Raw genomic sequence first — 12,917 nt, 5'->3', positions numbered from 1 at the left:
CCTTCTCACAACAACTCCTTTCCTCTGAGATTAGTTTTCTCGCTTCTCTCAGATTTGGTGACTTCTAAATAACCGAGGCAGGAGCAGCCCCAGCGCCTGGGCACTGCCCCAAGACACTGCCCCCAATGTTCACGTGCATCAGCCCAGGCCAGTGACAAACAGTACCTCGGTGCCAAAAACCTTCCCTGATACCTGCCCGTACGGCACCATGCACCAGGTGGGGGGAGCCGACGGGCACAGGCACCCATCTGGGGTCTTGCAGCAGAGCTATGGGTGCTCCCGCTTGCCAACAGACCCCCAGCCACCGCCACCCTCCCTCCGTCCCCACGGACCAGCACCAGCATCGCCAGCCACTGCCGAGACCCAGCCGCCGCCTCTCCCAGCCCGGCTGTGGCACCGCGTGCCACCCGCCCCCGGGTTATCATTAACCTTATTTGCTATTTTGAGTGTCTCGCTCTTTTCTCTGCCCTTCTCCTGGCTCTGCTCCAGCCCCAGCGGCACAGAAAGCCCCGGGTTTCTACAGCGTGGGCCCGTTGCTGTACCCTACTGCATGGATAATGCATCCCCAAAGACCAGGGATGCATTTCGGGGGGGGAAAACCGTGGGATTTATCCACAAAATAATTTCCTGCACCATCCCAGAGCTGTGCAATGAGCCGGTCCTTCACCCCAGGTGCCCATACAAGCTGGAGCATGTCCCGCAGCAGGCAGCCTTGGGTGGGATGGGATGAGCCCCGGGTGGGGTGGGGTGAGCCCCATGGCGCTGAGCAGGGCTGCTCTCACCTTCCAGGTGGCCGTGTTCCTCCGGAAGTAGGCAAACATCCGCGTGAACCAGTTATAGATTTCGTTCAACGTTAGCTGCCTGTCAGGGGTCTCCAGGATGGCCTGGGAAACCAGAGAGGGGACAAGAGCATCACTTGCGACACCCTGGGGGGCTTCGATGCCTGTCCCGTGGCGAGGCACGATGGCCAGAAATAGGGGTTCAGCAGGCATAGGGGCTCCCCCAGGACCGAGGAAGTGGGGGGGAGCACAGCTTTGCCCAGGGTGCCCTATAGGCAGGTCTCAGGGTGCAGAGCTGAACCCCGCAGCACGGGGAGCCACTCACCTGCCGGATGAGCGAGGCGTACGTGAAGGGTGGCCGGACGTCTGCGTTTTTGTAAAACTCGTGATTCTGTGCAAGTTCTGGAGAGGGGACAAGAAATGGGGGGTGGGAGGTGAAGGGACCCACTTTGGGACCTGGGGACCACACGATGGAGGGTGCTGAGCCCCATCCCAGAGCTCACCTGAAGATATTGGGGTGCAGAACTTCTCCGAGTTTCTCCTGCGGATGGGTCCCACGTTGTGTAAAGTGGAAGAGCTGATGACGGAGGGGCCCTGCCGCAGGGGGGTGATGGGCGCCGTGGCGGAGGTGGGGGGATGAGGTAAGCCGTCAGGGAACGTGTCGGAAGTGCTCTTGGAGAGGGTGGCACTGGAGACCAGGTTCAGCTGCACAGACAGGCGGGAGGGAGGGCAGGCGGTTGGGCACCGGCATGGGGAAGGCAGGGGCTGGGAGAGCCCCCGGCACACCGGCAACTCGGCGGGGCCTGAGCTGGCTCAAGCTGCAAAGCAGGCAGCGAAGGGCTTGCAAGGGGGAGACTAGCCGGGCTCAGTGGGGATGGGACACAACCATGGGCTGGGATGCAACCGCGGGAAAGGATGCACCCACAGAACAGGCTGCAACCACGGGACGGGATGGAACCGCTACATGTCTGAGCTAGTGGAGCAGCAGAACACGCTGACACAGGATGCGTTTCACTCCTGCCTGATGCCTTGCACAAGAGACCAGGCTACATGCACTGGAGCAGAGCCAGGGCATGCCCATCCCAGGGAGCCCATCCAGCCGGGCCACGCAGGGCCATGGTGACCATGCGCAGGGTAGGGAGGGATTGCAGCCAGCAGCAAGGGGAAAGGGGAGGAGAGGGAGCGGCTGCAGGGACGTACGTGGGCAGGAGGAGGATGCACGCTTACAGGTTGGCTGAAAGGCTTTGGCTCTGAAGGTCTCATGTGAAGATGGGCCATCATTGCTTGGAGACGCTCGCTCTCCTTTGCCAGCTGTGGGAGGCAAGAAGCAGAAGGGAGATGGTCAGGCAAGTGCTGGCAGTCACCCGCGGAGGTGCCCACGGCCTGGAGGAGCTGCCCACCAAGCCCCCAGCCCTGGCTCTGGGCAGGCAGCATCCACCAGTGTCCCCACAGGAGCCCTCTCCTGCCTGATGCTGAGCCCTCCCGAGAGCCCCAGGGGGACCGTGGCTCTGCAGGGGGCTACGGCATCCGTCACCAGCAGCACGGGGGCTGCTGCTGCTCCATCTCCGCATGTGCAGCCAGATGAAAAATGTATGGTGAAATGGAGTAATTTCGCACACCTTCAGGCTGCCACCACCAGCATGGCCCTGTCCCGGCCACCCACTGCAACCCTCGCTCTCCTTCCCGGGTGCTCTGGTACCCGCACCCTGGTGCCAGCCGTCCCCGTCCCCTTCGCCCTCCTCCAGCCTCAGCTGCCTCCCGCTCACCAGCGGCTCCCTGTCCATCTACCCACCCCTCCGTCCGTCCATCCGTCCACCTGGATGCATAACATCGCTTTAATTGCGTGCTCCCGCCTGTTTACTCCCTGGAGTGCGGAGAAGGGTGAAATATTCACTGTGGCACCAGGAGAGATTTTGAGCCCGGTGGAGGCGATGGGATCTGACACCCGCTCTCTTCCCGTCACCTTCCCTTTCCCCCACGACCCCTCAAGCTCAGGGCTCAGCCATGTCCCCGTGTGCTGCCATCTCCCCCCCAGCCAAGCCCCCTCCCCAGGCAGGCGCTGGAGCTGGGCAAGGAAGGAGTTAAAGGCAGGAGCCAGAGCAGAGTTTGCTGCAAGTTTGGAGCGCACTGTCGTGGTGCTCATTAGAGCTGACAGGTCTCCCCTCGTGATGCAGACGCTCTCCACCAGCACAGCGGGAGCTCCGAGCTGAAAACTTTATAATTGGTAGCTCCGGTGGCAGGTTCTCCTCTCTGCACACGCAGCTTTCTGCTCATCCTTCAGCTTCCCCCCCTCCACGCTTTTTTCCCCCCTTCCTTTCTGTCCTCTCTTTAAGCCCCAGTAATTGCTTTCAACCTCTCACTTTAGCGAGGGCTGGGGCGCAGGATGCAATCGCAGGGCTGTGCCCAGACAGCCTCGCAGCCTCCCTGCCCAGGGCAGGTTTTGCTGCCCCTGCCGCCCCGCAGCCCCCGTTACTGTAACTCCGCGTGGAGGCTGCCAAGGCTGCCGCACATCATGGCCCGCTGCTCCCCAGGGCTGGCATCCCCCGCAATGATTCCCATCACCACGTGCAGCGATGGACGCAAACTGCTTCGAGCTCCTGCCAGCCCCTGGCCAAACAGCCGGGCATCCAGGCACTGTCACAACACTGGGGTCTTGGTGAGCGACCTTCTGACAGGGACCCCTGCCCCATCCCACCTTCCGCCTCGCTGCCTTTCAAGTCCCAAGATGAAACCCCTCTGTTTCCTCCCATTTTTCCCCCCTCCCTTCTCTATTAACTGAATTACGCACGGCACGTCAGGGAGTCAGAGATGCTGGGAAAGGCACTATTTAAAGAACTGGCTTTCCAAAAATAGCACCCCAAAGTCGGGCTCCAAAGACCCACGCTCAGCCACCAAAATAAGTGGCCTGATTTCCAATGAGCCCAGCAGCCCCGTGGCTCTTGCTGCGGCATGGCTGGGCACGAGGGCTGGGGCAGAGCCCATGTCCCACCTGTGGGCAGGCGCCCCCCAGGCAGCACGTGCCTTCCAGGTCTGTGGCACCTCCTTGGACCCACAGGGATGCTTTGGGCAGGAGGGACAGCTTATCCCATCCTCCAGCCCCACCATAATCATGCAGGGATGCTGGTATTGGAGGGGGAACCAGTTAGAGGGTCTTCCAGGTCTTGATTCCCATCAGGACCACTGCCTGGCCAGGGGCAGCACCCCTGTTTGGGAAGGATGCTTAAAATGAGTCCCTGTGACACTGGAGTGGCTAGTTATTTTGCTAGCGGCCCCCAACCCTCACCACTCCCCTCCCGCAGAGAGCAGTCAAGTCATTGCAGATTTGGAAAGGAGATGGCTTTTTAAACAGGCATCCTTCGAGGCTGGGCCAATACCCACCTGTATTTCCAGCTGCTGTACCACTTGCATCTGGACTCGACACTGGGCCGTGCTTCGGTCATCAAGTGCATGTTCTGTATTGAGGTGTCTGGGGAGAAGGACACAGGGCTTTACACCTGGACGTGCCCGAAATGCAGCCCCTCCACCAGAGCCACAGATCAGCCCCGACCTGCAAAGCACCTGTACTGCAGCAGCGCCCGGGGATGCCCACGAGGTGCTGCCCGTGCTGGGGATGCTCCAGCACTGCTGCCCGAAGCGTGATGAGCAGAAGGGAAACTGAGGCACGAAGGCAGCCAAGCAAACTGGGCTGTGCCTCCTCCCCAAACCCAGGCTGAAGGCAGCTGTAGACAACCAGCCCTGCCCCTGGCAGCCCCAGGGCAGCCGGATGGTGTTTAGGAGCAGCCACTGGTTGATGGAAAGTCCTTGAGAAGGCTGCTGGCAGGAGGCGCCGGGGAGGACCTGAGGAGCAGGTTTCCAGGACAAAGGCAGCATTATGGAGGTTTACTTACACCCTTTAAGGAAACCCCTGAAGGCAGAAGGTGACATTTCCAGGGTGCTCCTCATCCTACTGCTTTCATGCCTTATGTTTATAAGGCACTTTATGTTTATAAAGCACAAGGACCTTTGGTCCTCGCCTCTCTTCCTCCTTCTCGGGGAGGGGAAGGGCTCCTGGCAGAGGCGAGCAGCCGGTGACAGGGACACAACTTGCTGCAGAGCCAGGGACATCCTGGCATTGCCTTATGGGGTGCCTCGACTCCGGACCCAGCAAAGTGGCAGCCTGGGGACGCACAGAGCCCCGAAGACGTCGTACGGCCAAGCCACGACCTTGCTGGCATGGGTGCAAACGTGGGGGGGTCCTCACCGGAGGAGTTGGACACATCGGAGGGAGGATGCTGGGTGGCAGGGCAAACTGTTCCAGGGCCACCCTGGGAACACCCCGAAAGGTGGCAGCTGACACTGGGAAACACACAGGTGTCCCAGGGCCATGGGCCAATGTTCTCCAGGACCAAGTATCTACCCTCAGTCCGGACACGGAAGATGGCAGGAATCTCACCCGGCTGTTTGCGAGAGAATTCCAGCCCCAACTTGCAAAAACAAGTTAGGTAACTGGGGCCAGCTGCCAAGCCTGTATGTGAGCAAACCTCACCGGTGCCTCAGCCCTGCTCTGCGGGGCTGCAGCTGGACCGAGCCGCCCGCTCCTCTCCCCGCACGGCAGACTGAGGGCACGGCTGTTTCTCCAGGAAAAAAGCTATCGATGACCTAGGCTGTGCTGAATGGGAACGGAGACGTCTCCCACCAACCCTCATAGGCTTTTATAAACCACTGCTCAAAGGACTCACTGCCCCTTTTCACCCCAACGCTGAGTCCTTCCAAGCTACTCCATGGAGGAGATGCGCAGAGGAGGCTCAAAGCTGATGCCTGGACTCAAAAGCAAGGTCTGCGCTGCAGCTGGGCTCTGGAAGTTTTCCATCTGCCTGTCCCACACCCCGACACGTGCTCAGGTTAGCAGAGAGGGGAGAGAAACACTTCACTAGTGGTGCTGGGGAGGCTGCCCCTCAGGCAGCTTGCTCCTGCAAGCCCTAGGTGTGCTTAGAGGGGCAGGCAGGTGGGACGCGGGACGCAGGGCACAGGGACTTTACAGCCCTGGCGGGCACAGCAGGGCTCTCCCGGCACTGTGAGCCAGCCCTGGCCATCCCCTGCCAACCCCAGGCTCCAGCTTCCAAACCGGAGCTTGCTCGTCTGCCCCGTGCCATGTAAACATGCCCAGAGAGGCAGGAGGAGATGTCTTATCTAGGTTCACCCCATGTGTCAGAGGACACAGAAGCCTGACTCATTCACTCACTCAGTCGCCACCAGGCAATGCTCCCCCAGCCTCCCCAGGCTGCTTTCGCTCCTCCTCATCCTCCTGTGCGAGGCCTCTGCCCAGCTCCTTCCCTGGGAACGAGGCAGCCGGTGTGGTCAGGGGGATGCTCCCACCAGAGCCAGCCCCGAGCGTGTGGCAGAGGATGGGACTGGTTTGTAAAAACCCAAAACCTCGCCGATGGAGAGCGAAGCATGCGGCCGTCGCGCTGAGCAGACAGCCGGAGAGGCGGGGGGGAAGGAGCAAGCAAGCCCGTCAGTTCCTTCTGATGTCTTTGCTAAAAATCCTGGCTACAAAGAGATCTAATTGCAAATGAACTAATTAAGTAAACCTCTGACGAAGCGTGAAAACAATTTGTTTGACCCTGACGCTAGAAGAGGGCTCTTCGACAGCAGAGTTAATCAGTCAGCGCCAGAGCCCACAAGCAGTGTCAGCAGGCTGCCGCGCTGCCATCTGCTTCCTCGCCTCCTCTCGCCCCCCAGGAGTGGAGCTGCAAACTCCTCTCGCCTGCTCCCTGCTCCTGCCCGCCGCGTTGGGTCTCTTCTCCTCTAGCAGCAACCTCCAGTGTTTCCTCTTTTTGCAGTGGGCCCCCTGCTCCGGGCAGACAGACCTTGGGGTGTCCAGACCCCCACAGGGTCTCCCCCTCTGCGAGCCCCATGCTGTCCCAGCCCGAGAGCGCAGGCTCTTCCCTCCTCCAGGAAAACCTCCCCCAAAAAGGGGAGCACTTACTTGACAAACTGTCCCAAGTCCTCACAGAGGGTTTCGCAGCCAGGCCACTTGCACTCTCCATGGCCGTAAAGCGGGTGGGAGCTGGGGGTCTCTTCGTGGGAAGAGCTGCAGAAGATGGAAAGGGACAGTCAGACGGGGCAGCCGTCATGCTCAAGCATTCCTGTGCATGGGGCCAGCCCTCAGGGACCCACAGGAGACACTGCAGCGATGCCTCCTTGCCCTCCACGGGCACATGGGTGCAGCAAAACAGCAATAGGACTTGTTTATGGAGTGGGCAGAAGCCCCCCAATCCTCCCAACCCTGTTGCCAGCCCCATGGGTGACAGATCCCGACGCCTTCCACCCCTCTGGGGGTAAAAACCACGAAGTGCCAGGGCCCGACCCGGCTCTACCTGTCCCTTCTCGGCGTGTGCATGGTGCTCTGTCCATTGGGCAGAGGGTGATGGGAAATGGGAGGCGAGACCTTGGCGGCCGAAAACGAGGTAGAGTTGGAGGTGTTGGTGGTGAGGTCGAGACCTTCTTGCTTAATGCTGTCCTCGACAGGCTGGGCAGCCGTGACCTCCTTCCAGAGCTGCTGGAGGTCCGAGGGGCACACAGCTACGGCGTGGGGAGAAAGCGCCCGCCGTCAGTGGGGAGAAGGAGCAGCACCCACTGGCGCCCATGCACCAGGCTGGCTCAGGACCCCATGGGCTCCCTCCCTGCCCGGCCGGAGCAGCTCAGCTCATCACCCGAGGCCAGGCACAGCCCTCTGTGCCAGCAGCCGGGGAGGTGAGGCTGCATGGCCTCATCGGGAACCCCAAAACAAGCTACCCACAGCACCCGGGGAGCCCTTCAGAGCTGCCCCCGGAGGGAAGGAGACCCCAAGCTCCCTGCCCCCGGCACCCCTCCGTAAGAGGAAGCCAGGGGCCCAATCCTGCACACAACCCAGCTCAAACTCCCAGGCTACTCTGGCCATTGATGCAACCAGGCCCCAAACTTTAGATGGGCACATTACGAAAAGCAACGCCACCAGCCCGCTCCCCAGCCCCATTCCCAGCGCTCCCTTGCTGCACGGAGAAGCTGCAGCCGTGGCGGCCCCCCCAACGCACCCCCAACCCTGGGTAGGGGTCCTTACCTTGGGGCAGGGTCTGCAGGGGCACGGTGCCCTGCCCCGGCGGGAGGCTCACCAGCCCCTGGCGCTGCAGGTTTAACAGGTGCTGCTGCTGGAGCTGCTGCATCTGCAGGAGCTGCTGCTGGAAGGCCAGCTGCTTGTTCCCTAACGGCTGCCAGGAGACAAAAGGGAGAAATCAAAGCGCGTTATTTCCAGCCTTGCAGCAAGAAGCCTTGCAGGGGAGGCAGGGGACTGGCGGTGGCAGTGAGGGATGCCCGTGGCGGCGGCACCGCGGCTGTGCATGCCTCCATCCTGCTGCTGGGCTGCTGTGCCCGCTCAGCTTGCGGCTGAGCCGGACGGAGGCTTTGATCTATCGGAAGAGGAGGGGAAGAAAAGGAAAGGGGAAGGGAAAACTAAAGCACTGAAAAGAGAGGGAGCGAGCAGAGCTGAGGGCTTGCTCAGAGCAGAGGCCCAGCTCTGACTGCAAGATGGGCGAACCCGCAAACTCAAGTCATGGGGTCCCACGTGAGGAGGCTCAGCTGCAGGGCAAGCTCCCATGGGCACCAAGCATCACCAAAGGAAAGGGTCTCCCAGAACCCAAAAGGCATCCCGAGACTGCCCAGATGCATAACACCATCCTTTAAGCAGGGGAAATGGTCCCTATTTGCTAAAAATGACCATTACAAGCCCCTTCTTGGTGGGGTCAGAAAACAACCATCTGCAGGGAAGCAGATGCCCAGCACTCCCAGCCCCCAGACACCAGCACTGGCGCCCCCACCCTGGCCACGAGCATCCCCCAGGTGGGTGACTCTCCCACCCGTCCCCAGGAGCTGGCCACATTCTGACTGGCGCAGGCAGCCCTAAACTAGTTAGGCAGGACAGTCCCCAGGGAGGCACCAAGAAATCCATGAGAATTAACTGAAGGGGAGAGAATTCAATTAGGGATGGGGACAGGCAGCTGCTAATCCGAGCCAGCCACGAGAGGGGAGCTGCCCCAGGCCTGCCCGGCCTCATTAGCGGGGCAGGCGTCTCCGTAACCCCTTGAACCCCTCTGTTTGCGCAGACGTTGTTTGCAGGTTGCGAGGAGCCGGGCTGGCAGGCAGCGTGAGCCGGCTGTGCCACGCCGACCAGCCCCGGCAGCAGCCTGGCCCCTCCATGGCAGCTCTGTTATCCTGAGCAAGAGAAGTGCTGGGGCCCCTCTCCCCTGCCTCGGTGCAGCACACCAGCCAAGCCCATGCTAAGGCGCTTCCCCCTGACCTTGTACTTGTGAGTGGGGGCACTTTGCAGCCCCACTGCTCGACCCAAAAAAGTATTTTCATGTCTGCGTTCTTACTGATGAGCACAAGAGCTTTGCAGTAGGAAATGTCATTTTTTTTTATCTTCTGCCTGGGTCTGAGCATCACAGGGATTTAGGCCCCCAGTGATGATCTCCTGATGATCCCTGAGGCTGCACCTCGCACTCAGCTCAACAGGGAACAGTAGGCTCTCCGTGGCAGACCCAGCTCACGGCTTAGTTTGGAATCAGCACACGCTGCTGCACCCGAAGCAGCGCCCTGGGCCCCACAAGACACAGGCAGTCCCCCCCAGATGCTGCTGATGCTCCGCTGTGGCTTTGTGAAATGGAGGGTGAGGATGGGCTCCAGGTGTTGCCCTGTAAAATCTGTGTGGTCTGCAACATAAGGCATGACTGCGAGGCCTGCCTAGGGCACAGAGAGTCTAAATCTGGTTTCTCAGCCTGAGGGCCGTGTGGACTCCTTCCTGTCCTGTCCACCTCTTGGCCACAGCAGAATTGTCCCCCCGGAGCCAGGTCCGGATCCGCTCAGGCTTTGCCTCAAGTCCTGCACCTCTGACGCTTGAGATAAAGGCACAAATCAATGCAATTTCTGCTCAGCGAAGAGAAATCCTTGTGCTCGCCCTCGCTACTGAGCAAGGTGCTGAGCCAGGAGGGCTTCAGGCCACGGGACTGGGGGAGACCATGGACTGTAGGACCACGATGGAGGGAAAAAGGCAGGACCAGGCTGTGTGCCTGAGCACCTTAACAGAGGCAGCACAGTCCCCCGAGCTGTCCCTGTCCCCTGCGAGGAGAAGCTCTGCCACCGCGTGGAATGGACACGCAAATCCTCGCCTTGGTTAGAAACAGCAGCCGGGACGGGCCGGGACAGGACGGGATGGGCTGGGCTTCTCCATCTCTTCCCAGCTCTGCCACCACCCTCCCCTGGGGGCCCTGGGGCAAGCCTGGGCTCTGCACGAACACGGCCTCATTCACGGCACTTCCAGGCTGCGGAGCAGGAGGAAATTGGGAGCGGATGAAGTCACGAGGATCCCCGGGGCACGTCGCCTGCACCTCATAGCCTGGCTGGGGTGTCCTGACCCGGCCTCCCTGGAGCTGCGGAGTCAGACCCCCCTCGAGCCTGCGGGGGACTGGGCAGCCCTGGCCCGTGTGTGGTTCTGGCAGGAACGATGCTGTCCACGTTGAACCTGCACCTTCACGTGCTTCAAATCCACATGCCCATCCTTCCAGCTTCACCAGACCACGAACGCAGGGACCAGCCCTGGGAATATGAGCCCTGGTTCCCAGTGGAGGCACAAATGCCCAGGCTAAGCCAAAACAAGGATCATTTATCTCTGGGGAAGCCAATTTACCAGTCCCTAGAGAGCAACCGCTGCATGGCAGAGCCAACAAACTGTACAGGTTCAAAACCACCGCGTGCAATGGGTGAAGAGGTGCACCCACATGTGGGCCTACCCAATGGCACCCACCAGCCTGGGGGCTCCCAGTCAAGAGTGCCCTGGAGAAGGCAGGGCAGCAAAAGCCTGAATTTCAGCCCCAGCCTTATTGAAAACCTCTCTCCCCGGCCATCGCCCCATGAGCTTCGCTTGGCTCCTCTCCCCTTGGCAAGCCCCGGCCTGCCAAATGCCAGCAGAGTCCCTCCTGGAGGGGATACCCCCACGCCTGCCAGAGGAGCTGCGTCTGTATTAGGGCCAGATCCTGCATCTGGCCCCCATAACACCCCATCCTCATCCTGTCTCCCATCCCAGCACAGGGGCTCGGGGTCCAGAGCTTCGCCTGAGCTCGGCGTACATTAGACGCAGATGACTGGGTGCAGCTACCGGGGTAAGAGCCGCCGTCACTTTGATTTATGAGCACATCAGGAGGAGTTTTGGCGTGACACGCGGGACTGACAGGAGCAGTTCATTAAGCTGACACCGAGGTTAGGCAGCAGGCAGCCCCCCCGTACCACCCCCTCTCCTGCCCTGCCAGACTCGGGAGAGGGACAGCCCCTGCCATCGGCTTTGGGGGCACACGGAGCCCCTCTGGCCTCACCCACGGAGGATACTGGGGTCTCCACACCCGGCTGCCACTTGCAGCAGCTGGGCTTGGAGAGGCAAAGTAGCCAGGGACAGAGTGGGACGGCAGACACCAGCATTGCTGCCGCTTGCCATGAGCGTGAGGGGCTGCCCGGAGCCATCCCAGCCCTGTGCCACGGCTCCTTGCTCCCCCTCTGTGCCCAGGATGCTGCTGGGCGTTCAACCTTACGCCCTAATATATGAAAAGCCTCCGTGATGGGCTGGGATGTGCTGCAGCTCAGCCCCATCCCGATCTGCCACCGTGCTCATCCCCTTCCTCGTGCCCCCCACCGCGGCGCAGCTCCTCGCAGACAGCGGACGCAAAGCACCCCCCACATCCTCTGGGACAGGATGCTGCCGACAGGCGCTTCCGACACGTTTCCATCCTCCGCGCTCCCTCTTTTCCTGCTCTCCCCTTCCCTGCGCCCACCGGGGGACCTCCAGCCGCGCCGCTCCTCCTGGGGAGATCTGAGCCGCTCCTCCACGAGAGCCTGCTACCTGCTCCCGGCGCGGCACAGAGCCGTTCCCACCTGCTGATCCCCATCCGCGCTCGCAGACGAGCCGCTGACTTACAATTACACCGAGGCGAGTCCTTGAAATCAAGCAGAGGGAAAGCAGAAAGTGCCCGGTTTACAAACCTTGCAGCAGGGCTGTAATTAAACACTACTGTGGATTTCCATGAAGGAGCTGATGCCGGCCAAGAGCGGCTCAGCGGCGGCATCCCAGACACGCCAGCTATCCCCCGTGCTGTCGGGGGAAGCAACGGCATCGCTGCTCCCGGCAGGCACATGATGCTGCCGAACACCGGCTTTATTAATAGCAGCTGCCCAAATTCACGGGGTGAAGCTGACCCCACAAAGCCCGGCCAGAGGTTCTGGGGAGGGGAAACACTACGACATCCACTGGCAGGGACCCCCTCGCTGTTTTTCCCAGCCACTCAGACTTTCTTAGCAGACATATTTCTCATCTCCTCTGTACCATTTTTAAACCAGGAGCCCACTAAGCGAGCCCTTTGTTAGAGCTTAATTATATCCCCATTTGATGCTGCGGTATAACATCACCACGGCCAAGAGGAAAGTCCTTGAGGAAGCTCAGATTTATGCCTCCCCCGCTCCCGGAGCATGAGCAGCTACTCCAGCTCCTGGAGATGGCTCTGATAAAGCCTGACCCCGCGCACGCTGCGCAAATATGCCAACATCCCACAGTGAAAGCTCAGGTCAAAGTCTATTGAAGGCTCGAGTGGGTGCTGGCCCAACCTCAAGCCGCTGGAGCCGCCCTATTCCCCCAGTGTGCTTTGCCGTCGAGCCCCCGCTGCAGCCACCCCAATGCGCAGTCTGGGCTTAAACGCTTTCGTCCCCAAAAGAAAGCTGAATGTTTAAGTGCTGAGAATCGATGAGTGTAAATCAGGGTGTTGGATTTCAGGAGGGGTGATGGCAATAACAGTCCCAGCACCTCATTCCTCTACTTGCTACTGATGCTTGGCCTGGGAGAGGGACCAAGCGGCTCAGCTCCACATCCCTCTGCACCAGGAGCCCAAGGAAGGATGCCTGACAGAGAGGCAGCGATGCCAGGCATACAGCAGCATGTGCAAGGCAAAATACCCCCAAGGCAGACTACACGCACCAGCCTGGGCAGAGAGAGAGAGGGGCAAAAATATGTAAGGAGAAGGAAGGGAGCGGTGCTGTCTGCCCGCTGCCAGTTGGGGCTGACCCCCAGCCTCCGTGCAACCGGCG

The 12,917-nt window shown here is 60.7% G+C and overlaps 1 protein-coding gene across 8 annotated transcripts in view; it reads right to left on the bottom strand.

Moving 5' to 3' along the window:
- FOXP4 (forkhead box P4) overlaps nucleotides 1-12,917 on the bottom strand; it is a 68,575-nt gene that overhangs the window by 9,485 nt on the left and 46,173 nt on the right. For 6 of the 8 annotated variants that reach the window (XM_075115881.1, XM_075115879.1, XM_075115884.1 and 3 more), the window contains 8 exons: nucleotides 7,861-8,008; nucleotides 7,139-7,343; nucleotides 6,748-6,852; nucleotides 4,158-4,245; nucleotides 1,980-2,090; nucleotides 1,283-1,484; nucleotides 1,105-1,181; nucleotides 783-884 (listed from right to left, as the gene is read on the bottom strand). In XM_075115881.1, coding sequence (XP_074971982.1) covers nucleotides 783-884; nucleotides 1,105-1,181; nucleotides 1,283-1,484; nucleotides 1,980-2,090; nucleotides 4,158-4,245; nucleotides 6,748-6,852; nucleotides 7,139-7,343; nucleotides 7,861-8,008 — 1,038 coding nt within the window. The remainder of the gene's footprint in view (nucleotides 1-782; nucleotides 885-1,104; nucleotides 1,182-1,282; nucleotides 1,485-1,979; nucleotides 2,091-4,157; nucleotides 4,246-6,747; nucleotides 6,853-7,138; nucleotides 7,344-7,860; nucleotides 8,009-12,917) is intronic. The other 2 variants (XM_075115883.1, XM_075115886.1) reach the window with 1 other exon arrangement.

This window comes from Phalacrocorax aristotelis, chromosome 21 (genome assembly GCF_949628215.1).
Source record: "Phalacrocorax aristotelis chromosome 21, bGulAri2.1, whole genome shotgun sequence".
Taxonomy (NCBI): Eukaryota; Metazoa; Chordata; class Aves; order Suliformes; family Phalacrocoracidae; genus Phalacrocorax; species Phalacrocorax aristotelis.
This window is presented reverse-complemented; position numbering and strand designations above follow the sequence as displayed.